The sequence below is a fragment of the Xenopus laevis genome, chromosome 8L (assembly GCF_017654675.1).
Source record: "Xenopus laevis strain J_2021 chromosome 8L, Xenopus_laevis_v10.1, whole genome shotgun sequence".
NCBI lineage: Eukaryota > Metazoa > Chordata > Amphibia > Anura > Pipidae > Xenopus > Xenopus laevis.
Window position 1 is genome coordinate 121,833,063 of NC_054385.1, and position 26,618 is coordinate 121,859,680.

General features: G+C 41.4%; 2 protein-coding genes across 3 annotated transcripts in view; both read left to right on the forward strand.

Annotated features, from left to right (window-relative positions):
* The window catches only part of XB5762037.L (uncharacterized XB5762037 L homeolog), a gene marked incomplete at its 5' end in the record, with an annotated part of 583,381 nt that overhangs the window by 224,703 nt on the left and 332,060 nt on the right, over positions 1-26,618 (forward strand).
* The window catches only part of LOC108699380 (CD48 antigen), a 33,839-nt gene continuing 12,216 nt past the window's right edge, over positions 4,996-26,618 (forward strand). For both annotated transcript variants that reach the window (XM_018231417.2, XM_041573529.1), the window contains exons 1-2: positions 4,996-5,347; positions 19,650-19,967. In XM_018231417.2, coding sequence (XP_018086906.1) covers positions 5,161-5,347; positions 19,650-19,967 — 505 coding nt within the window. In that variant the 5' untranslated portion in view covers positions 4,996-5,160. The remainder of the gene's footprint in view (positions 5,348-19,649; positions 19,968-26,618) is intronic.

The window sequence follows — 26,618 nt, forward strand, 5'->3', positions numbered from 1 at the left end:
ATCCTGCATGTTCTCTTTTATGTACACTCCGCTGAGGATTGTATATGTCCAATAAATCTGTTCAATATTTAAGTTATAAGAACCACTGGCGCCCATTTATTTGTACCCTGAATACAGTTACAGTTGCACTACACCCTTACTCCACACCGCTGTGAGGGCTTACTCCCTAAGATTTTAAGGTCTCATCCGGAGCACATTTATTGGGAGTGGAGCTTATAGTAGAGTAAGGTGCACTCAATTCACTATAGCGCTACATTTTGGCGCATAACGTGGGGCACGTACAGGGTAAAACTGTAACACAGTACTGCAGCCTAGTGTGAGAGGTGCTGCATGTGCGGACTCAATAGAAAAAAAAGGCCAGGAAAGAGGCAGGAGACTTCTGTGCTTCTTCTCTCACACAAAAACATTTTGGTGAAATCACAGTTTAGTACTGCGCTTGCAGTGAAAATGCCTACAATACTGCCCAAAGAAATGAAGGGCCATTCCCCCTTAGTTATCCCAGGATTGATAACTTCTGATGCAGTATATGCCTGGCTATCAAAGAAGGCATTAACCCTCGCCGAGCGGTGGTGATAGATGAAGTTCACCCACTCGCTCCTGTGTACCTAGCTGCATGGCCCTTAAATATGTTGCCAAGATTTGTAGGGTACAGATTCATAGCCCGTGCCCCTTCAGGGATTCTGGACATTGTTTGGCTATTGTGGCAAGTGGAAAATGAGCTCCCTGAGGATGGTGAAGGGCCCTCCATGATTTTTGCACATGGATTGCCTGACGGCTGCGCCTGTGTTTATGCAAGCCTGCCAGCTCAGTCTCCCGTGAAGGAGAAAATAGTCGCAATAACCCCTTCTGCTATGTATCTGTGGGCCCGGTTGAAGAATGTGGAGCCTTGTCAGGCCTTTGTAGTTGATGGCATACCTGGGTGCTGCCCCATAGACAGTGTACATCATGCTCTTATGGACTACCTGCTATTCGATGGGTTTGAGTATGTTACCCAGTGTGTTTCCTCAATGGAAAAGGGAAAGGTCTGGTTTCTATACTGGATCCCTGATGAGCCATTCAAGGAAACTTGGCCTTCCCGGGTGTACCCTATAGGAGCCTCTGCAGAGGGTTGCCCATGTGTATATCAGGATTTCTTCACTCCACAAGCTCATCCAGAGCACATTTATTGGGAGTGGAGCTTATAGTAGAGTAAGGTGCACTTAATTCACTAAAGCGCTACATAAGATTGACAACTAGCCCTGGCATGAAGGATGCCTGTTCTAGAATGGTCTAAAAGAGATCCCTTGTCCCAGAATGGCAAGTGAATAGTGAATAGAATTGGTAATAACTGTGCAGCAGCAAAAATTAACTTTGTATTAAGCCCAACCACACACACACTCTCAATCTTACAAGTACATTCCATGGTGCTTTTTTTTCGTTATATACAAAAAAAAATTATTATTTTTTTTTAATGTTACTGGTCCTTTAAGTTAAAGTTAGAAAAAGTCAACTAAATAGTAGACACAGTTACCATTCTGGAGGAGAATCACCACGCTAGAAAGTATGCAATCTTCTGGATCTCTGTTGGCACAAACATATTTGCCCCATGGGCATTTCAACAGCCGCACCTACTGGGATGCTTCAGCCAGAAGCTTATTCATTGTGTATTTCCTCATTCATTGTGCCAGAAATACCCACTAACCATTTTGCACTAGACTGTTCCCAGAGTGACCCACCAAATTTAACCACACCACTCGCATTATTGTGTGACTGCAATTAAAGATTTACTATTGAAGCAATTCACAACTGTTAATATTCTCATGATGTATTCAAATTCTTTGCTCTCTCCAGCAACTATAGATAAATTAAATTGTACCTCTTCCTTGGATAATATAAAGAAATATAAAAAGTGAAACTGCCCCATTCCGCCAAACCAAAATGATGAAATTTCATGCAAATTTTGACAAATGCATTGGAGTCAACAGATCTTTCTTCACCATGATTTTTTTTCCTTGTGTTTCTTGTGTAAAAAAAAAATGCTTGAGATGAGAAAATTCAAATAATGCACTCGTCATCTCTGGCCTCGGAGAAGCACAGAAGAAAATGTCGGTCACTCCGAGAGGCTTTGTAGCAATCCAATATGGCATCCACAGACAAATACAGCAGGGAAAGAAAGCAGCATTATATGCACTTTTAGAGAAAATGAATGTGGCTGTTTGGGTGGCAAGGTTGGTGCCTGTCATTTGGCAAAAATAAGTACAAGCAGGATGAAATACACACAGTTGCAACTGTTCCTGCTGCAGGCACTTGCACTTTGCTTAATCTCACTCTGTCTCCACCAGATAGACCTGGACATTCTGGTGTGGTTGTGCTACTGCCACACAGAGGTTCCCAATGTGGCAAGAATTTGAACCTTCAGATTGTGCACCAGCACCTGATCCCCTGGCCTGCAGAGGTGCTGGGTCAGCTTTTTGGGAGTCTCCTGTAATACAAAATTCCAGGACTCCTGCAGCCATATTCCCAGCACCCACACCCACGATTTGGGGCTGCATTCCAGGGGGCATCAAAAAACCAAATGCAGTCAGGCAAACAACTGCAAGACAGGGGTGTACCACACGGTGGCATGCACCATGTTATTACAAGCCCATACCACTTTAAAACATCTGGCAATCTCTCATGATACTCTTCCTCCAAAATCCTTAGTAGATTGAAATGGGTGGTACGGGACCTTGGAATTTACAAAGTTTGAAGACCAGTTGAAATTAAAATTTTGGCCCTGATCTGGCAGGGACCGCTGAGGGCATCCGGCTTTATGACATGTCCAGATCAAGTGTGCCATTTTTTGTGCTGTTTGATCCTTACAAGGGACCACTTCTGAAAACTTCGAAAAATGATCAATAAAAAAACAAAGTATAATGGTACCGCATCAGTTCTGCACCCCCCTGCAAAAAAAAAAAATCTTCAGGGGACACACACTGAAACCAGACCACACTCCAGCCCACCATAAATGAGAGAGCCAGGAACATTTCAACTTAGGATGTGGCTCGGGTCAGTGAACTGCAGTCCAGCTGGCCCCATGAACGGTCACAAAGTCCATAGCCACTAGCTCAAAAAGCTTACCAGTGCAAATCCACAGTAGCATGGTGTTATCTACTTGTACATCGTAGATGGGCCACTGTTGATCCATTGTTCATACCATAGTGCCTAACCCTGGGGCTGGCTAATTGTTCAATTTGACAGCCATAAAGTACCCCCATCCAGTTGTGTGCATTATAAAGCACAATTCCTGTAACTTATCTTGAGAATTACACTGTTCTAGCTGTTCTAGGGCACCCAGTTTTGTGGACCCTCGTGTGGAGGCACCCAAACATAGGCAGATAAGTTGCCAACTCAGTCTGAACCAGCAGATTAAATCTGCCCATGTATGGCTGCCCATGTTCAAAAGCTGCATGCAGCGTAAACTGAATTAAAGTACAATACACAAGAACTATGAATACATTGTAAACTATATATCCTTATTAATAGTTCTTATTGATGACGGACCGGTTATTATATGCTACAGATTTTGGGATTTTGATTTTGGGGCAGATTTATCAAGGGTCGAATTTCGAAGTACAAAAAACTTGGAAATATTAAAAAACTTTGAATTCGAATTTTAAGTTTTTTAAGCAAATTTGGCAATCCTGCCGTCAAATAAAAATCGTTCGATCGAATGATTAAATCGTTCGAATCGATCGATTGGAACGATATTAGCGTACAGAGAACGATTTTTATCAGATGTGTAAAGACTTAGAAAAATGTTGTAGAAGGTCCCCATAGGCTAACATAGCACTTCGGCAGGTTTAATTTGGCGAAGTATTGAAGTTGAAGTTTTTTTAAAGAGACAGTACTTCGATTATCGAATGGTCGAATAGTCGAACGATTTTTACTCGTAGTAGCCTATTCGATGGTCGAAGTATCCAAAAAATTACTTAGAAATTTGAACTTTTTGAACTTCGAAAATTCACTCGAACCTTAGTAAATCTGTCCCTTAGTGTTTTTGCCTCCTTCCTCTACCTCATATCTCCCAACTGTCTCATTTTCAGCGGGACAGTTCCACTTTTGAGAGCTCAACCCGCAGATTTTCTCTGCACTGAACTTGCAGAAAAAGAAACAAAGTTTCTTACTTAAACGGCTTTTGGCAGAAAACCCATAACAGCCACAGCAGCAGATAAGATACTTTTGTAACAATTTTGAGATAAGTAAATAAGTATTTGTAACAATATAAGATAACAGGTCCCTTGGGAGAAGTTAGACTCACAGCTTAAAGGGCAATTTACCTTTATTAGTAAAATTGTAATAACTAAGAAAACACACAGAAATATGTTCAAACTTTAATAACCTGTCAAATGAACATGGTAATTAGGGGGTGTGGCCAAAAATGGGCATGGTCAAAAAATTGTGTCCCTCTTTTTATTTCCGAAATGTTGGGAGGTATGCTACCTTAAATTTGAATCTCCCTTCAAGCACATTTTTTCAGCTTTCTATAAAACCTCTTTTCTCCTGTCTCTGTTCCCCCCACATCCTCCTCCCGAGGTTTTCTCCAATCGGACCATTTACAATTAGACATGTGCGTGCTTGAAGAGAGATTCACATTGTGGAAGGTGGAGGCATAAATCTACTGGAAGTGCTCTCTGTAAATAAACAACATACTGTATTTAACTTTTAGCTGGTGCAGCATTTTGTAATTGTAAACCAATACACATTCATTTAAAAAAAGTTCAATCATTTTAAAGTTATTTGTAAACGTAGCTGCCATTGAAAGCAGTGGGCAGCTCTGGTTCAGTCAGAACTCCAGTTCCCAGGCTTATAATTCATTTTTAGTAATACTGACATGTTCCTATGCATTTTCAAAGGAATATTTCAGTATAACTTTAAGTCGCTAGATGGCAGCAACCATGTGTGTGAATCCCTTGGGAAATTTCAAGCAAAGGGGCAGGTCCCAGTCATATAATCTATATAAGGGTGTTGGAATAGAAGAACGGCCCTTTTGCCTCTCAGAACATCTACAGTAGGTGTAGGTGTTCTGACACTGTATTTAATTTCAGCACAGTCCGATTTTGGATCTATCCTATCACAGTAAAGGCCCTAACAATTTTACTGAGGTGTCCCTATTTGCTTTGTCACAGGGACCAATAATATATGTTACCCTTTGTAATACAAAAATACAGATTCACTTTCAGTTTTGATTATCTACTACGGCTTAACAAATCAACAATGAAAAACCTTTTTTTCGTTCCTATATTAATGGAAAACAAGACTCTCAACCAAAACTTGAAAATGAATATACTCCTCTTCATATTATGGATACGGTTCCTGATAGCCGGTGGTGAGTAAATTATCTTTGCCTATCTCATATGATCCCATGTTACCCAGAGGCATTTGCAGAGCTCTCGGCTCGCGTTTGTAAACAGTCTGTTAAGAAATCGGATTAGTATACATCATTGGTGTAGGCTGTTTTGATTTTATTTTCTTCTTTCTTTTTCTTTCTGCATTGCTGCACTTTCTTAACACTCTTAGAGCTCTCTATTTAGTACTTGGTCAAGGAAACAAAAAGGAGAAGAAACTCTTGTGACTTTTATTGCTAGCTACCTCTGAAAATAACTTCATAATTTATTAAGGGTTACAAGGCAGCCAGGGTTAATATTCTGACACTACTAACGCTGAGATCACAGGGATATGGCCATGAATAGCTAGCCCACCATAATACTGTCCTATCAATTTCATGTAGTGCTCTTATTCGAGCTGATAATGAATGAACATTTTCTATTGTTATAATAAAGTTTATTTTTACTTCACTAAGGGGCAGATTTATCATGGGTCAAAGGGAAAATTCTAATTAAAAAAAATGTGAATTTCAAAGTAATTTTTGGTAGGGATGCACCGAATCCAGGATTCGGTTTGGGATTCAGCCAGGATTCGGCCTTTTTCAGCAGGATTCGGATTCGGCCTATGCAAATTAGGGACGGGTAGGGAAATCGCATCACTTTTTGTCAAAAACCAAGAAGGTAAAAATTGGTTTTCCCTTCCCACCCCTAATTTACAAATGCAAATTAGGATCCGGATACGGTTCGGTATTCGGCTGAAACTTTCATGAATGATTCGGAGGTTCGGCCGAATCCAAACTAGTGGATTCGGTGCATCCCTAATTTTTGGGGACTTCGTCTATCGAATAGGCCAAAATTTGATTTAAATTAAAAAATTAGACTATTCGAATATCGAAGTACTGTCTCTTTAAAAACTGCGACTTAGACTATTCGCCACCTTAAACCTGCCGAGTTGCTTTTTTTTTTTTTTTTTTTGTAACTTATATTTTTATTGACAGGTTTTAAAAGTTATACAAAGCTGAAAACATCAAGATAGACATCAGTAGCATATTAATACAGTGTATCTTTAAGAAAAACACCAAAAGCTAGGGCCGATATGGCCAACAACCAGATCTATGTCAATAAGCAAAATAATGCTCGCAAGTCCCGGGGGGAAGGCGAGACATTGTTTACAGTAGCATAAACAACAGGCAAAAGAAAAAGTTATCAAGTAGAAGGTACAACATCAAGGGTTCAAGTTAGGGCAGTACGAGTTCAAGTTCAGGCTATAGCAGCAGAGCGGGTGTGAGGAGCAACAGGAAGGACATGTGAGTGAGCTCAGGGATGGTCTCAGAAGATCTTAGTGGGGCAGGGCGGGTGCCATACCTCGAAGGTCCCATATGGACCAAATTTTGAGAAAACGGTCTGTGGTATGTTGGATGTGGGCTATGTTAGCCTCGAAAGACCTGTTGCTGTTCACCCTGTTAATAATCTCAGTCATTGTGGGAATCGTCCGGGTTTTCCATTTAGCAGCAATGGCTAATCGGGTGGCGGTCAGTATTTGATTAACAAGTGCTTGTCCACTCTTGTGAATCCGTGGCAGGGGTTTGCCCAGCAAAAACACTACCGGATCTAATGGCACTGGTCGGGAAAGCAGCAAGCAGAGAAGGTCCTGAACTTCCGAGTTGCTGTTTTAGCCTAAGGGGGTCCTCCTATAACCTATATGGAGTCTTTGGGTAAAGTTTGAGAAGTCAAAGTTTTTTTTATTGGTGAAATTGTTCGAATCATTCGATTTAATCGTATGATTGAACAACTCGAAATCGAATGAAAACAGACCAATTCGATCGAAAACGTCTTCGGTCGAAATTCAACCGTTGATGAATCTGCCCCTAAAAGTCCACCAGGTAGCATATTAACAAATCAGAGGGTTAATAAAACACGTCAGCAGAAAAAAATGGCCAAAATACAAACAAATATTCCCTTGTAAATAAAAGATATTACTGGAGTCACTGTATTGGGTATTAGACACAAGAGATGGGGTAGGATGTGAGAGTAAATAATAAGGGAACAGAAAATTATTTTTATTTTGTGGATTATTCCACATAAACTGTAACGTAGTTAGCAATGTATGTGAAATATCTTTATTGGTGAAAACTGCATTATTGAAAATATCATTTTTTTTTTTTTTTTAAAACCTTGATTTGCATGTTTTTTCTGTGGTTAAGAACAAAGAGTTTTGTAGGCAAAACTTGCACTTAACTTACTTAGTCTATGATTCATCTCAATGGAATGTTTAATAGGTGCACAGAATGTGGGTTTAAAGTTGTTATTCCTGTTTTGTTTTGTTTTTTACTGTTGCAGTTGTCAGGCTAGAAAAGTAAATGTTATCAGGTTTCTGAGGGTAAATTACTATAGCAACCAGGAAGCAGTCTTGAAAAAATGGAATGGAAAGAATAGAAGATAAATATCAGAGGGCCAGAGAACAATCTGTATGTAACACTAATTTGGTTACTGTCTCTTTAAATCACCACTTACCCTTGGCAATCCAGGGGCCCTGAGTCCCTTTTGCATTGAAAAGTACTGGGAACTGGGAATTACAGCGCAGTGCCTCCACCTAGTGAACACTGAGGAAGACACCTCAGGGGGTTACACTAGGAATAATAAAACACACAGTTTGCAATTTGAACCAATATAAACTTTATATAAACAAAAAGTAAACACTTGGGCAACTAATACACTCTGCACTCCTACACTGGGGACACGTGGGACACTCCCTAAACCACTATTAGGTGCTTAACTGTTGCTTCACACAGTCCTTGGTAGATATCACAGTCCTTGGTAGATATCACAGTCCCAATCCTCCTGAAGGGGTTAATAATAACACAGGTCAAATGATTGTCCCTTCCCCAGAGCTCTTACTCCCCAGGTAGCGCTACCTTATTCCCCAAAAGTACCTCTCCCTTTTGAATGTTGGCAGCAGCTCTCTCGTAGCAGGTAAAGGGTTAACAGCTGCCTTCAGTATGGGGCCCCACGCTTGTATCCGTGCCAGTATCCTCCCTTGGGTGGCTCACTCACCGGGGTGCTCTCAGAGGAATTCACACTGGAGATCACACACAGCTCTGCAGCAGAATCAGTCTCACTAGTGGCACCTTTCTCCTTCTGAGTTTGCAGCAACTTGGCAGGGGACAGGCTGGGCTCAATCTCCCCAGATTCAGCAGCTTCTTCTCTGCACCTCACAGTCTTACAGCTACTCACGCTGGCTCTCTCAGCTCTCTTCCTGGGAAACCCTGTGCTTTTGGCTCCAAAGTCAGGCACACCCTTTCTCCCCAGGATGCACTGGGGTTCCCAGCCAATCGGGTCACTATCCAGCATGCAACTGGGCTGGATGATGTCACTGGAAGACAAACAGGGGAAGTATTCTTCCTGTCCCCTACATTCTCCCCTTGGACAAACCGGCAACGACCTCGCTTGCCGTACGCCCTGGCATGCCTGAACAGTAAAACAGTCAATAATGTTGGTGTCACTACTGTTACCTGAGACCCTAACATTTGCCCTACATGAAGACCTGCGCTTACCCAGACCCAGTCCTTTAGATCTATCGGGGGTATCAGAGGTTTCAGGGACCACCTTCATGCCAATAGGGTTCTCCACAGTAGTCTTCTCTCGACTCAACACCTTATCCTCTTCAAGGGAGTCACTCTAACAGATGGAAGGCTCATAATAAGACTTCTGTACTGTAACATTTTTGTAAGTCTTACAATTCCGGGCCTGATGACCCATCACTTGGCACTTGTAACATCTTCCAAAGAAACTTCTACGCCTGCGGCGTACTTTACACAGTGCAGATTGGGTTTCACCTTCATCAGGAACTGGACAGTTTGGCTGGATGTGGCCAAGCTTGCCACACCGGTAACACTTAGGAATTTTCTTAGCCTCAGCTGGGGGTGGTCTGGCTCTCTCCGACAGTTGAGCTTTTAACTCCTCCAACTCTTTGCGAAGCTTCTTGTTTTCCTCCAACAGTTTAGCATCAGCAGGGGATTTCTCTGTATGCTCTGAAGTGGGACTTCGTCTGACCCTCACATAGGCATCCGCCTCCTCTCGCCGCACTCTCTCCAACAGAGCAATGTACCCAGGGGGTAACTTATCCTGGTAGTGTGCTCTAATTGTCATGGCAACAGGGTCACTATTCAGGGTCCCTCTCTTCAATTGGCGAATTCTCAGAGGATCCATTTCACCGTCTGAAATTGCACCACGGCTCACTAGCAGTCTCAGGCCTTGTTCTAGCCGCACAAGATAAACAGACAAATCTTCCTTCTCTTTTTGAAAGGTAGAGTGGAAGCGATGAAGCATCTCTGTAGCACTCTCTACAGGGCCAAACGTCACCTCCAGGACTTCAATCAGATCACCTGAAGTAGCATCAGGGTGGCCAACCATATAGGATTTAACAACATCCACGGCAGGACTGCGGAGACTCTCAAGGATCTTCCTTCTCATAGTCGTCTCGGGGCCAGTCCAATCTCTCACGGACACAACAGTGGAGTCTCTCCAGCTCTCAAAGGACTCTTCACCAGTAGGTACAGGATCTGTGCCGGAAAACACTTTAAGTCTCTTAAAATTACCATTCCAGGCCAGCTGTGTTAGTTGGTCAGTCAGTTGTCCCAGCGCGCTCACAATCTCTGGGGTATCCAGCCGGCAACCAGAGCTATGCCGACTCCCCTTGGAGACCACGCTCTCACAGGATGGACATCTCTTTACTTGACTCTTCCCAGCTGGTGAATCAAACAATGTCTTGTCCCGCAGCACACTTTCCTGTGCCTTCACAGCATACTGAGTAGTAAGGGCATCACCCTGGGAAGTTAACTCATCTGCATCATCAGACATATCAGGCAGAACAATCTTCCAGGGCCCTTCACTTTCAGCATCAATATCAGGGGGAACCCGGTCACGATCTATCTCTTTAGGGCTTTCTATAAGAACATTTAGTAGGACCCCAGCAGAATCTCTCCGTGACGCAGCCACTCTTGGGCGGTAAAAAGTCTGTTCCCCATCGAGAATTTGGTAAATAAATTCTTCTTTCACTCTGGGCACCATAGGCCCTACAGCGGCAACCTTTCGAGGGTTAAGTCCCAATGCAGTACACCACTGGCGAACAGTTTGTGGAGTTTCAAATGAAGACATATTTTCATCAAACATATCCAGCTTCCCAGTCGACATCTCAGCAGTGCCTCCAAAATGTAACACTAATTTGGTTACTGTCTCTTTAAATCACCACTTACCCTTGGCAATCCAGGGGCCCTGAGTCCCTTTTGCATTGAAAGTACTGGGAACTGGGAATTACAGCGCAGTGCCTCCACCTAGTGAACACTGAGGAAGACACCTCAGGGGGTTACACTAGGAATAATAAAACACACAGTTTGCAATTTGAACCAATATAAACTTTATATAAACAAAAAGTAAACACTTGGGCAACTAATACACTCTGCACTCCTACACTGGGGACACGTGGGACACTCCCTAAACCACTATTAGGTGCTTAACTGTTGCTTCACACTGTCCTTGGTAGATATCACAGTCCCAATCCTCCTGAAGGGGTTAATAATAACACAGGTCAAATGATTGTCCCTTCCCCAGAGCTCTTATTCCCCAAAAGTACCTCTCCCTTTTGAATGTTGGCAGCAGCTCTCTCGTAGCAGGTAAAGGGTTAACAGCTGCCTTCAGTATGGGGCCCCACGCTTGTATCCGTGCCAGTATCCTCCCTTGGGTGGCTCACTCACCGGGGTGCTCTCAGAGGAATTCACACTGGAGATCACACACAGCTCTGCAGCAGAATCAGTCTCACTAGTGGCACCTTTCTCCTTCTGAGTTTGCAGCAACTTGGCAGGGGACAGGCTGGGCTCAATCTCCCCAGATTCAGCAGCTTCTTCTCTGCACCTCACAGTCTTACAGCTACTCACGCTGGCTCTCTCAGCTCTCTTCCTGGGAAACCCTGTGCTTTTGGCTCCAAAGTCAGGCACACCCTTTCTCCCCAGGATGCACTGGGGTTCCCAGCCAATCGGGTCACTATCCAGCATGCAACTGGGCTGGATGATGTCACTGGAAGACAAACAGGGGAAGGATTCTTCCTGTCCCCTACATGTACATTTAATGCTGACATCAATGACAACTAGGGTTGCCACCTGTCCGGATTTGAACCGGACAGCCTGGTTTTCAGGAGGGCTGTCCGAGTCAAAACTGCCAAATTAGGAAAACCGGTCAAGATTCCCTAACATTAATACAGCGATTGGCAAATAGCCAACTGTCACAGCATAGCTCCATAAAGAAGAAATCCACGGCACACAGGCTGCTGCAAGCAAGGAACCCCTTGCACGTTTAATGCGGAAGTGAGCAAAGTTTCGGGGTCACGCCCCTTTGTCAAGCCTACGGTAATACAAGCATAAATAGCCATACAAAAGCAATGATTGGTGCAACAATAAAATCATGTGATAACAGTGCTAAGTGCATTTTGACAAAAATGTTCCAATAAAGATACAAACATTCTCATACATAGTAGAAAAACATTTTTTTTAAACATTTTTTTTAAAAAAACTTTTTTTGCAAAAATTGAAAAAATTGAAAAAATTCAAAGTCCTTTAGTGATACCAACCTAACTAAAGTCCATAAAGTTTCTAAAATTATAGAATAGGCAAAATTAGCGCACAAAATACAAAAAGTGTACAAAGATATAAAATACATTTATTTTCAATCAGAAAATCTTACCCTACCAGATGATGGGCAACGGGGTACAGTACCTGTCCCTGTCATATATTATGGGATATTATCTGTAAAAAAAGAACAACTGTCTAGTTGCCAAGTTGTACTCCTCATTCAAACCCTGAGGTTGCTTAGATTGTAGGCGCCAAATCCAATAACATTCTCTTTGGTGCAACAGTTTTTTTATATCCTGCCCAGGCCTAGTGACCACCCGCTCTAATATCTGCCAGCGCAATTGCGCCACCCGGTGGCCATGGGCAAAAAAAGTCTTGCCAACAACCTTTCTTTCCTCTCTTTTTTATCCTTTATCTCACCTTCCATCATACCTTCGACCGGTCGTGATAAGCCAGTAGCTGGTTTGTAATTCCTTATTATAGATTTATGCTCGTTAAGCCGAGTCTAAATGGGTCTCGTGGTTTGGCCTACATAGGCCATCCCACATGGGCATTTTATACAATAAATCACATTCGAAGTGTCACATGTAAAGAAACCTTTTGTCTTATGCTTAGTGCCGAGCGATGGGTGCATTACCACATCCCCTGGAATAATGCCACTGCATTGTCTGCAGTTTCTGCAGGGGAAAGTACCATTAGACTTAACCGAATGATGGACATCCATTTTACACTTTGGTTTGGGTTTAATTAAGTCACCTATATTTCTGCCCCTTCTGTATGAAAAGAGAGGTGGCGATTGAAACAAATGTCCATATTTCGGATCAGCCTTCAGAATGCCCCAATACATAATTTAGAGTTGGAATCATATGAGGAAATAAATGGTATACGTGTTGACACAGTACTGCTAGAAACCTTACGTTTTAATGTTTCATTTCTAGGGATTGCCTTAACGGCCTCCCTAGCCACAGCTAACTCCTTAGCGTCATAACCTTTATCACCGGATTTCTGCATGATATTTACGGATTCTGCCACAAATAATTCTTCTGTAGATGTAATGCGCTTAACGCGCAACAATTGACTCCTAGGCAAACCTTTCAGCAACCCTGGGGGATGAAAACTTGAGGATCTAACCAGATTATTCTTGTCGGTCGGTTTCGTATACAATGACGTAGAAAAGGAATTACCAGTATACTTAATCAAAACATCCAAAAAGTGTAGTTCACAGGGACTAGCCTCAAAGGTGAATTTAATGGTGCCATGAGTGTTGTTTAAATAGGTGACAAAATCCTGTAATTTGGTAAGGGAACCTGTCCAGATAAAAAAAGTATCGTCCACATACCTCATGTATGATTGTTTGTGTCTGGAAAATTCAAAATTAGAGAAGATAAAGGTTTTTTCAAAAAAATCCATAAAAATATTAGCATAAGCGGGCGCCATATTGGCCCCCATAGCGCAGCCCTGCTGTTGAAGGAAAAAATCACTTTTAAATTGGAAGTAATTCTTGGTGAGTACACACTCCAACAATGTACACAAAAAATTAACCATATAGGTAGGTAATATTCCCTTGGAAAGGTACGTCCGCACACATTCGATGCCCTCATCATGTGGTATAGATGTGAAGAGATCCTTCACATCTAAAGAACACAGAAAGAAAGGTTCAATAGGTATTTCTACATTGCCTAGTCTGGTGAGAAATTCAGTGGTGTCGGTTAAAACCGGTTCCAATGTGGGCAATACCTCCTGTAAGTACAAATCAATGTAAATGGAAAGGGGTTGCCAAATAGAGCCAACATTAGAAACGATAGGCCTCCCTGGGGGTTGTGTTAAACTTTTATGTATCTTTGGCAAAAAATAAATTTGCGGTGTCTTAGGAAATTGTGTTAACAAAAGCCTCCCAGTCTCATCTGGTATAATACCTTCCAAAATAGCCTCATTTAAAAGCATATTGATCTCATTCTTAAATTTACTGGTGGGATCACTATCAAGCCTTTTATAATGCACATAGTTATTTAGCTGGCGTTCTGCCTCTTTATCATAGTCGATGGTGTTAAGTATGACTATGCCTCCACCTTTATCCACTTTTAAAATGGTCACCTCACTATTGCTTTGTAAGGACTGTAATGCCCCTCTTTCGGCCCTTGTAATATTATACTGTTTTCCCCTAGTCTTATTGGCAAGTATTTTGGACAATTCACATGTAACCACAGACTCAAATGTATCAATAGCAGCAAAGATACCTGGTGAAATAAAGCTACTTTTTGAGCCTGGTTTTCAGGAGGGCTGTCCGAGTCAAAACTGCCAAATTAGGAAAACCGGTCAAGATTCCCTAACATTGATGCAGCGATTGGCAAATAGCCAACTGTCACAGCATAGCTCCACCCATCGACTCCCATGTTTCCCTGAGGCCTATGGGAACATTTTTGCACAGTGTGGCAACTTTTCATACCTGGTTAGTACTTCTATTGTGCAGATTTATTGTGTGGCAACTTTACATACCTGGTTAGTACTTCTATTGTGCAGATTTATTGTGTGGCAACTTTACATACCTGGTTAGTACTTCTATTGTGCAGATTTATTGTGTGGCAACTTTACATACCTGGTTAGTACTTCTATTGTGCAGATTTATTGTGTGGCAACTTTACATACCTTGTTAGTACTTCTATTGTGCAGATTTATTTTCTGGAGCAGGATGAAATACACACAATTCCAATTGTTCCTGCTGCAGGCACTTGCACTTTGCTTATGCTGGGTATATTTAGTTGACTTTTTCTAACTTTAACTTAAAGGATCAGTAACATTAAAAAAAAATTATAAAAAAAGTAAATGTTATCAGGTTTCTGAGGTAAATTACTATAGCAACCAGGAAGCAGTCTTGAAAAAATGGAATGAAAAGAATAGAAGATAAATATCAGAGGGCCAGAGAACAATCTGTATATTTAATGCTGACATCAATGACAACTAGGGTTTCCACCTGTCCGGATTTGACCCGGACAGCCCGCCCCTAACCCACCCCCTCCAGATCCGCACCCGGCCCACTGCTGCCCCTCTATAGACCCGTGCCTGACCTGCCCCGCAGTGAGGTCACAATAAATTTAGGCGCCGGAAGCCGGAAGTGCTAGGTCGCCCACTGAGCATGTGAGTGTCACAGACAGTTTCCAAGATGGTGACCCCCTGTGACAAGTTTGAAGTCCTGGATCATTGCTGCTATTGACAAGCTGAAACTTTAGCCTCGTGCAATAAGTTCTGTATATAAAATATAGTATTTTGACCATATTAATTTTCAGGGTTTAGTTCTCCTTTAAAGTTCAAGGCTTTATTCGTTCCTAATGGTTAAATGTATTAATTTTATGCATCAACCTTGCCTCACATTGTAACAGGAGGGGCTTTCTATTGCTACCTCTTTGGGGACCCCGCACTTCCTCCAGTACCAGCCATCGTAGTATGGTGGGCTATGCTTTGGTAAATAAATATGTTTTCCAACTTGTGTGTGTTTTCTTTTTTTTGGAATCATTAGTGGTAATTGAATATCTGTGTTACCTTATTCTAATCTTAATCTGCCTAGAGGTATGTCCTATATACACACAGGGGCATTCTAATGCATAAACCACTGATTCAGTGTTGCATGTATAGTATCTCTTAATTGGAAACCTGTATCCTTTCTAAGGGTGTGTTATCGTATCTCCCCTAATGATGGAGTTGCAGTTTCCACATCCAAAACAGGAAAAGGTTTGATGTTTATTGGAGCCGGGAATCTTGTTTTTTGCATCTATTTCTCATGTATCAGATTTCACCAGTTTGTCTGCCAGGTTACTGCCCATTTGTAGGAAAAAAGTAGTGGTGACTTACAGTGTTTCCCTATAATAGAATCTTTCTGTAGGATGGACCAATGGTGTAAAACCAATTTCTCTCATTTTTTACTTAGTGGGCCATACTGGCTAACAAAATGGTCCTTTGCTCTATATGCTTTTTAACAGTTGTACCTGTAAGTAGTAGGGATGCACCGAATCCACAACTTTGGATTCGGACTAACACCTAAGTCCTTTGTGAAAGATTCGGCCGAATATCGGACCGAATCCAAATCCTAATTTGCATATGCCATTAAGGGGTGGGAAGGGGAAAACTTTCTTTTTTACTTCCTTGTTTTTACAAATTTTCCAATGAGTTTGTAAGCACTGTGTAAATATTTTTCATCACTTGAAGCAATATGTCTGATCTGCAAAAATTGTCCCGTTGATTGTGACTGGGACCAGCGCCGGACTTAGTAGACAGGCGCCTGCACCAACGCTGGGGAGCTGTGCTCCCCGTAAACGGCTGGGTGGCACATCGCCCCTATTACTCTGCCACCCTAGGCCCGGGCAGAGGCAGATTTATCAAGGGTGGAATAGTAAATTTTAATTTTCGAGTTTCAAAATTCACACATTCAAATTTGAATCCCCCTATTCGAATGTAAATTTGAATGTGAGATTTATCACACCTCGACCATGGAAACAGTCCTAATTCAAATATTCGCCACCTAAAACCTGCCGAGTTAATTTACGAGTCAATGGCAGAGGTTTGTTGAGCCATTTGGAGATATCCTTCCTGAAATTCAAGGGGTTTTTTTTGGGAGAAAAACTCAATTTGTATGAACCAAATACGAATCGAATACAATTCGACTTTTCGGGTCGGAACCATTAGACATTCTAATTTTTTTTAAAATAACCACCCAGTCGAATTGTGAGTTGAATTAAAAAAAATCACATGAATTCGACCTTTGATAAATGGGCTTCTAATAGGGTTGCCACCTTCTTTACTGCTGAACTCCGGGGCAGGGGGGGTGGGGCCATGCTTTATGGGGGTGGGCTATGATGTAATGGGCTGGGCCAGTAATATGATGGAGGCATGCCACAGCATCAGGGGGCGGGGCTATGATATGGGGATCGGCAATTGGTCGATCGCTACATCAATACTAGGAAATCTTGCCCAGTTTTCCTTATTTGGAAAACCGTGCAGGCAGTTTTGACCCAGGCAGCCCTTCAAAAAACTGTCTGTCCGCTTCAAGAATGGACAGGTGGCAACCCTAGCCTCTAAGTATCCATTTACATCACAGGCCTGTACATCCAAATAATGGATACTCACTTTTTCACATTCGTCGTGAATTTTGTGAGTTGTGTTTGGAAAGAATGTTCTCTATAAACCATAAAATTAAGACTCATGTGATTTCCAGATGATGAAAACATCCACAAAATAACAGTGGATGAGATGATGGAACAGTGGATTCTGAAGTATAATTTTACATTCTAGACCAGAGAGTTACCATGTCCCAAAAATAAGCAAAGATATTCCTAAGGGTCAATGTTTGTGGGTCAGACATAATGCTTGTATAGGGACCCATAGGGTTAATGCTCCCCTATGGCTATAAATAGCTACACTTCCTTGTTTTCTAGTTGCTGTGCAAAAACTCATGTATCTACTTTTGCTTATAAGCATAATGTGTAATGCATATCATTGGCCCAGAGTCTGATGACTAGTGATGGGCGATTAAATTTGACAGGCGCAAATTTGCGACAAATTTCCTGTTTCGCCACCAACTAATAAAACTCACCAGCTTGGAAAACTCACCAGTGAAAAATCCGCACGTCAAAAAAATTTGGGCACACGTCAGAATAGTCGGCGCCTAAACATTGTCGCACATCAAAATTATTAGGACGCCCATTGCCTTTAATGCATTTGGCCAAAATAGGCGCGCGTATAACAATTGTCGCAGGTGTCTAAATTGACGCTCGTCAAAATAATTGTTACTCCCATTAACTTCAATGCATTTCGTAAATGTTTGGCGAAACGGTACAAATTCGCCCATCACTACTGATGACAAGAAATCAATGGATCGCCCGATCTCCTGTTTTGAAGAGGAGTGAAAGCAGAGTTTTGTTAAGTTATTTCTTAATAAAGGCTTTGCGATTTAAAAGTTATATTTGTCTTGGTGTTTATTTTTCTATGTATACTAACGAATTAAAAAAAAAAATTAAGTTACAGGTCCTTTAAGTGTGGTAAAAAAATTCATTAGGCAGGATAGGATATGGACCCACATATATGCTCTGTATTTGTGCAAGCAAACATTTAAATGAATAGGAGAATCATCAATAAAGTGACATCAGCACGCAAGGACACAAGGACGTGACTTTGGATTTGGGATATACACAGATGGGAGTCAAGAATACTGACAAAGAACTGAGCGTAACACTTTTGCCAACCACTATGTATTTTTTGAAAGAAGTGTTTGTGAGTGCACTCTTCTATATTGTTTTAAAGAATTTTTAACAGCCCATGCACATGCCACTTTTTATTGTTTCAGTAAGCCTAGACAGTAAGAGACAGTCAGAGAAAGCACTCCAGTTTTTAACCCTTGATGTACCTGATGTGTTATTGATAAGTCTGCTATTCAGTTAAACGGCTGCTGAATTTTTTTTACCACACATAAGAATGTCATCACTGATGTGGTAGATTCAATACGATGGGCACTTTGGAGACTTATTTCCACTTATTCTACCTAAACTGAATTTTGCACAGTACACTGTGATGTTATACAGAATATCAAAAATACTACACTATTATTTTGTTTATTCTTTATTTTCTTTTTACCCTTTCCTCTGGTTTGAGCTGATTCTAGCAACAGATATATTTAGAATTTCAAGTTGGAAGTAAGGAGAGACTTTTTACCTGTCTTTGGAGTGTGGGAAACAATTGAATTGGGACAATAATGTTTTATCTTTTTTAAAACTCCAGTGTGACAGCTACTGTGAGCATCCTAGTGAGTTACAATTGTGTGACCCCATGTGGGAATTGTGGAACTCACACTTTAGCAGACTGTGTTAGTCAGGCTGTCACAGAATAAAGTTGGTAGGCTAGAGTGTAGTATATGCAGTTTCTGCTAGGAGGTTTCAGGAAATGAACCTTGCCTGTTAATAAAGAGCAGCTGAGTAAAAGTAGTCTCTGCAGCATAAGGGTAAGGGCACACGCTCAGATTTGGGGAGACTTAGTCGCCCGGAGATAAATCGCCTCTTCTTCGGGGCGACTAATCTCCCAGAACTGCCTTTCCCCAGCTAGAATCTAAATTGCCGTCACTCAGAGCGCTTCGTTTTCCAAAGTCGCCCGAAGTTTCCTTGTGAGGCAACTTCCGGTGACTTTGGAAAATGAAGCGCAAAGATTGTCAGCCAGATTTACAATCTAGCTGGGGGGAGGCAGCTTGGGGAGATATAGTCACCCCGAAGTCTTCCCCGCTGGCAATAATATGCATCTTTTTTGCTTTCCAAAGCCATGTGAAGTATCCTTGTGAGGCAACTTTGAATGACTCCAGAATGCAAGCACCACAATGCAATGCAATTCACATTATTTCCAGCGGGGAACATTTGGAGGACATCAGTTGCCCACAGAAAAGGAGATTTGTCGCAGGAATTGCAGCACTACAATACGTAGCTGACGACCACAAATGAAATGTGAATACTACAGTTAACTCACATATATTGCACAATTAAGTGGTATCAACATAAAGGACAACCCCCAAGCAAGGTGGTTTCCCTCTTAGACTGGGTAGCCCAAATCAAATGCTTTCTCTTTCTTTATCTCTCTCTTTCTCTCCCAAAAACTGACCCTTAAAATACAAGTGTGAGCACTGATGATTCCCTACTTGTATGTGTTACAGCAGGAGGAGACATCCCTCTCCAGGTGACTGGCCGTGTAGGGGAGACTGTCACACTGACACCCCATCTGAATCTCACACATCCCATTTATAGTGTCACATGGATGTTTTGTGACAATAGGAAACAAATAGTCCTGGCTGAATTCAGAGAGCAGAAGTTTATCAGAGAGAATAATAGTTATTTCATCAACCGCCTGGAAGGATCTAACAGTGGAACCTCATTACAGATCAGAGAGCTGAGAATGGAGGATAGTGGAGTCTACACTGTACGGATTGTTAATGGAGAAATGAGCGACATATCCTATAATCTCACTGTATATGGTAAGTGAGTTTTCTGTATATGGGGGTGGTGAGGATAAACTACAAACGACACTAGCAGATATAGTTAAAGGTGACATTTTATATAAACTTCATATTCAGATATATGTATCAACTTTCCTTAAAATATGTAATGATGCAGAAAAAAATGCTTTGAAAGCAATTTACCCCCTAAAACTGTCATTATGTCAGAGCTGCACAGATATGTTCTCTCCGGTGTCTAAGTTGAAATGAGAGGTGGGAGTGTCTCTTCATTCTCTCACAGGAAAACATCACAGAAGTGACTGATAGGCTGGACTCTGCAGTCTCTCTGCTTGTCTGTGTCTCTCTACTCCCAGTCTGCAAATATTTGCTTTAGCCTGCTAACAGATCTTGCTTTTTGGAGCTGTGAATTCTGGATCACTTGTAAACTGTAATGACTTGTCAGTTAGGAACCTCTATGGCAGCTGGAGCTTTTTCATGCACATGGGAAGCCCTGCAGTTGCTGGTGTTCACCGACACCCAACAAGGAACTTGCACAACCCAAAGAGAGTTTATGTGTAAAGGAAGTACTGGCAAGGATCAGGCAAAAACGTAGTTCAGAAACAGGCAAAAACGGTTAAAGCAGGAATCGTGGTCACTGACAGGCAAGGATCAAAAAACCAGGGAATCAATCATTATAAAACAATTCAGCAGGATCTGTATGTAACGGGGGCCAGAAAAGTGCATGGGAATTAACCCTTCGTTACCTGGATGGACCACTGTCCATCGGTTGGGGGAACACCTAGAAAGGGGAACACCTGGAAGGAGACACAGCACTAAGGGATGTGCAGTCAAACAAGTCCTTTTTTTATTCATCACGGCATACAATGGTACAGCAGTTCACCAATAGGGCTCAATTCCCTGGCCTTTAAACACTTTCCTTTCCATGAGCACCACAGAGCAATCCTCTTCCGTCTTCTTCTGTCTTCTTGCGGCTGCACATGTGCATTAGAGTGAAAAGCCAAACTTTAACTAAAAATGCAGCTTTTTCATTCAACTGCGCATGCGTCTGCCCCAGGAAATTTGAAGACAGAAGAAGACGGAAGAAGATCATTCCGTGGTGCTCACTGGAATAACCCCGGGCCAGTGCAGTTTTCTGCTGATAGGAGCACCGGCCCGGGTTATCAGGTAAGTCAATACATTAACTTGGGTGTGCCTAACATTTGGCACCCCCAAGTGCATCTAGACTTTCCTTCTCCTTTAACTATTAATTATACCTTATACTTAAACAATTAACCATTTCACCCTACTACATGTAAACAGAAATCAGGCACTGGAAAGGCCTTTTAAACGAGAATTCAAACATTGCGCCAGAAAATTACATCATGACACCTTGCAACAAATGTGAGCCTCACATGCACGAGCGTCAGACGCCCGCGTGCATCGTCCACGCATGCGCACCACTAAGCGAGGATGGACGTGCCGGGAGGTAAGGGATCGCACCAATCTCCCAGCGCACCTTACATAAAGGTCCCTAACACACACTATGATCAATTTAATTCTAACTGAATCAGCAAGCCTGTATATATAAGGAGAAGCAAGACTACCAGAGGAAGCATTGTAGACACAAATTATAATATTAATATGCTGAAAAAAACATGTATTTAAGGCAGTTTCTCAAATTAATTTGCTTGCGGTAATTTGCCACAAATTCATGTCTGGCGAATTTATTCGGTTTCCGATACAGATCTGTGGAAATAGTTCCATCTTCACATAGGGTTTGGCCAATAAGTGATTTTGTGTATCAGGTTAATCACAGTTAATGCCTCTGAGTCCTCTTCTTTCTGTTCTGCCCTCGCTCCCAGTAATTCTGGCATGGGTATGCCCATCTGTCCCTTAACTCTCTTGCCCGCTCTTCTGACTCTTTTCTTTGTTCCAATCCTAAAAAAGAGGAGTCGTTTATCCTGGAATTGCTAGTGTGATGGATAGTCTCCTCATTTGATTTTTCAGATATTGAGGCATCACTTTGAGAAGTCTGTCTTCTATTACTGGCCTTCCGACCCCATTGAAAATCGTACCCACTGAGTAATCAGTTACATCACAAACATATTTCTGTCTTTTTTTTATCAATCTTTTCTTGCACCACTCTGTCTATTTCTGTATTAATTCTGGACATTCTAATTATAAGTTGTTCATTTTGGGAATATTCAGACATTTGTTTTTCTAGTTCACTGATCTTATTGGTTAGGTCTGTAACACCTATTTGGGCCATACGGGGTTAATTCACCAGCTAGTGCACTAGAGCATGGGTTACACGTGACTCTAACACTATATGGAAGATTAAAGGTGTGGTGTGGTGTAGTGTAACTACAACTCCCACAGGCTACTGTGCAATAACAAAAGACTTGGGCGCCAGGAGGTTCTTAATAAAACAGGAACAAGGTTTATTACGATGCACGAGGCAAGTGACATCAGGTTTCTACTCACACAGGAATTGAGGCAACAACATATAGAGAGATCACACAGATCTGCAGGTAGGCTCACCTAGAGTGATCACAGGCATTTCATGAGGAAGGGCCTCCATTAGGCATTTGCAGAATTCACACACATTCCCTCCTGGAAGTCAGGAAAGCAGCTTCTACCCTACAGTCCCTTTTCACTGAGGTCCCTGACTGGAGGCAACACATAAAGCCTCTGGGAAGCTACTCCCTTACTGCAAATCCTTGTTGGAGCTTCAGCTGCTCTTTCTCTCTATCCTCTCTGCCTTTCTCTCCTAGAGAGACTATGACAAGTCTGCCCTAGTATATCTGTTCCTCATTCACGGGGTTACCTGGTCCCCGACTTGGACACATGCCTTCTTCAGTCCCTCTAAGCACATCCAGCTGGAATCACATCCAGAGGAGAAAGAGGAAGTGGCCACTCCTTACACTCACTATAGTGCAGTGTAGCAGGAAGCTGTCACACCTCTCCTGGCAGATCACTCTAAGAAAAAGGCGGGGCCCTTAAAGCTGCAGGGCAGATTAACCCATAGGGGCCCCTACAGATCTTTGACTGTGTGGTTTTCATGTTCACATGAGTCAAAATTTGCATGGAGCATTTATGTAACACATCCTCCCACCTTTTTCTGAAGCTATCATCGTAGACCTCAAAGATGGGGAGGATTCTAAAATGTAATCCCCTCGGATATTATTCTCAATGTATTTATTATATGTGGAAACCATCCACCATGCTTTAGCGTGTTTGATTTGCTGTTGCTGATGGTTCCTAAGAGTTACCCTCCAATTACCCTCATCATTTGGTGTACTCCTATCAGCAGAAGTTTTAACCGAGAATACGTCAGATAGTTGAGTAGACAATTTGTCAAATCTAGACTGTATAGTTGGAATAGGATTAGCCACTATTAGATTTGAAAAACCTTGTCAGTGGTACAATGTGTGCTATACCAGAATTCCCAACCAAGGGGAATATAGCCTTAAATATATATACAGAGAGCAAATGGTAGCACCTTCCATTGAAAACCAAAAAACAAATAAGTGGTGTGCAGGGTAAAATGATTAAATAGGTCACATAATACAAGGAGAAGAACAAACCGAGCTCTCAAGAAAAGGGTTCTCGAACATGCATCCAACAGATTATGCCTTGGACTGGATTATGCCTTGGACTGGATCAAAGCCAACAGAAAATTACCTCCAGTCAGTATGCATTTTCTTGAGTTTCACAATAATTCCAGTAAGGATCTGAAAGCTACTGGCTTATTCAGGATAACCATGGGTATTAGGGGGTAATCTAGAATCCTCCCTTCTAGCCAAAGAAAGTGATGAATGATGAATGCCCTCACTCCAAATGGCTTAAATGAAAGCATCACTATGAATGCCTTCATCTGACATCATCTAGCGATGAATAATTCAAATATGGTTTATTGTAATTGTGTGCTAGATGATGAAACATTTGGTACACTTTTCTGTCTCAACCTTATATAAGTGTTCCACCAGATCAAGTGAATAGCAGATAACTTTCTTACACAGTATCATGTCTTTACATGAGTTTTCCACTAGATAATCTGTTAGTCTGTAGTATACAATGGGATTCTTCAGACCATATCCATTATCTACTGTGTATCCTGTGCTTGAATGGAAGTTTTGAAGTTTTGAGGTACTCTGATTTTTAGTGCAGAGTTCAGCGTCATTTTTCGTTTGCACTTTTTTAATTTATATTTTGTAATAAATCTCACCACATTCGCAGTTTTAGAGTTTAGTGGTGGTTTCAAAAACCACAAAATTGAGACTGTTATTATATAATTCCCTATTTCTCCAAAACCACAAATGCCACAAAATTGGAAAAAAACTCTGAACGATGCAAAAAAATAATAATAATAATAAGAAATATATATATATATATATATAAATTGTGTGTGTGTGTCTATGTAGGTACCGGCACTCACGAAAATGCAAAAATTATGCCTGGGTGCAAACATCAAATATCAGTATCCACATAGTCCATAGAAGAAGCACTCGCTGGTCTTATGGCAAAAAATACGAAGTCTTTAATATAGGCACACAAAACTAGCGTTTCGGCTGGAACAAAATGTCAGTGCTTCTCACCAGTGAGAGTGCTTCTTCTATGGACTATGTGTATATATACATATATATATATATATATATATATATATATACATATACATATAGAAATAGCTGTAATACCTGGTTCTTCAGACTTTGACTGCTTTTACTTGTTTTGTGGTGAACTGCTTTATAAAAGTTCTGTCAAGATTGCATCATTTCCACCACTCAATGCCAAAATAACATCTGCACCTATCTGATCAAGTTGCCTGAGTCTGTTAACATAGCCAATCAAACAAAAAGGTGATCCCTTGTTAAATAGATTTATCCTGCGGTAGAAGCGGAGGTCTGACCTTAGTCAGTACAAGTTAATGATTTAAAAGAGAAAAAAGTACCCCACTAGCTTCAAAACTCGCTCAGCAGTCTCTAGTAGTTTAAACCTGCCTAATTAAATAATCTCAATTGCGTGCAAATTAAATTAATTAATTTAATATATATACACAGTAAAAATCTGCTGATGGTTAAATTAATTGATCTACTTCATGCAGAAAGTTCCCCAACTGTTTAAGAATCATGACCGTATTAATAAGATGTATGGAGAAGTGTCAGAGGGCAGTTGCACAGTCATAGATTCCCCGTGTCGGATAATAGCGTGAAGCTATCTGGTTACCAGGACGACGCGTACAAGCTAAGACGTACGTGGGCGAGGACAGGCAAAGTCTCGCGATAACTCCTCAAAGTGACGCACCATACGGAAGTGTTTTAAACCCGACGGCAGGGGAGCTTTCTCATTACGCCTTGACAAAGCCAGTATTGCGAAACGCGCGTCGGCGTTCTGAGTCCTTTCTAACCTTAAACTTTTTATATTTAAGTCAATTGGGTTTTCAAAGTAGTGGAGGGGGTGGGGAGGTCTCAAACCTCAACCAGTGCTCGGTTCTTCGCTAATCTATCTGATACTAAAGCTCACAAGAGCCCGTGGATTTGTGGTTTTTTAGGCTTACAGTATATAGTTTTCTTCCAGTCTAGGACTAGATTAAAATTTGAGACCACAGTCCCGGGTACTCTGCCTTCTTTGACTTTGTGGTGTCCCAGGGATAGAAATAATTAGGTAGTAGATTTGGGACAACTCCACCTTCTCCTCTTTTCCATTTCTGACTTATTTTCTGAACCTGAGCATTGTGTGTTTTTTAATATTTATCCTATTTATTGCGGTCTCTATTTAATCAATTTTCTCAACTTTAATTTATTGCTAAGCACTATCGAGCACTTTAAATTTTATGAATTTTTGGTCAGTCCGGATGAAATTATTATTTTTCATTAATTGTTAAGCACTTGCACTTTAAAGTTTTCTAACTTAAAGTGATTGGAGGGGGTTACTATTAACTATTATATATCCTGTAGTAAAAGGATATACACTATCGTGAAATAAAATTGGCTATAGCTAAGGGTATATGTGTACCTAATTTTCCTAACTCCTGTATATATAATAGAATGAACTGTATCACAATTATTTAATGAATTCATAATCATTGGACTTTAATCAGTTTTATCATAGCACAAGCACTTTTTTGGGATTTATATTAAAGTAATTATTTAATTAGGCAGGTTTAAACTACTGGAGACTGCTGAGCGAGTTTTGAAGCTAGTGGGGTACTTTTTTCTCTTTTAAATCTGTTAACATAGCTGTCAGTGGGAACACTGGAGCTACCACCACCTTCAAGGGGTGGTAGCTCCAGGGTTCCTTTACATCAATCTGGAATGGGAAGTGCAACAATGCAGAAGTGGCTTTGGATGCATGTACCTTTAATGAATATGTGCAACAACCCTGTCTGTTTTAGCTTAACTGCAACTTCTATAAATGAGCCCCATCATATTATCAGGTTAAATAAATGTTGTGCTACTTTCTGGTCATTTGTTCGTTACCTAGTCTAAACATGCTCGTAATCCCTTGCATCCAGTACTGATGCACCTACCTGGCTTGCCTTGATGAATTACTTGCTGGTGCATGCAACAACACATGAGAACTTTGAAATTACTGGCACCCTGCTCAGTACAATATCTCTGGGGGTTTCGCTTGTGGGTTGGTTTCAATAGCTGCTACTAATTTGTGCCAAGGGAACTGGATTTTAATGCC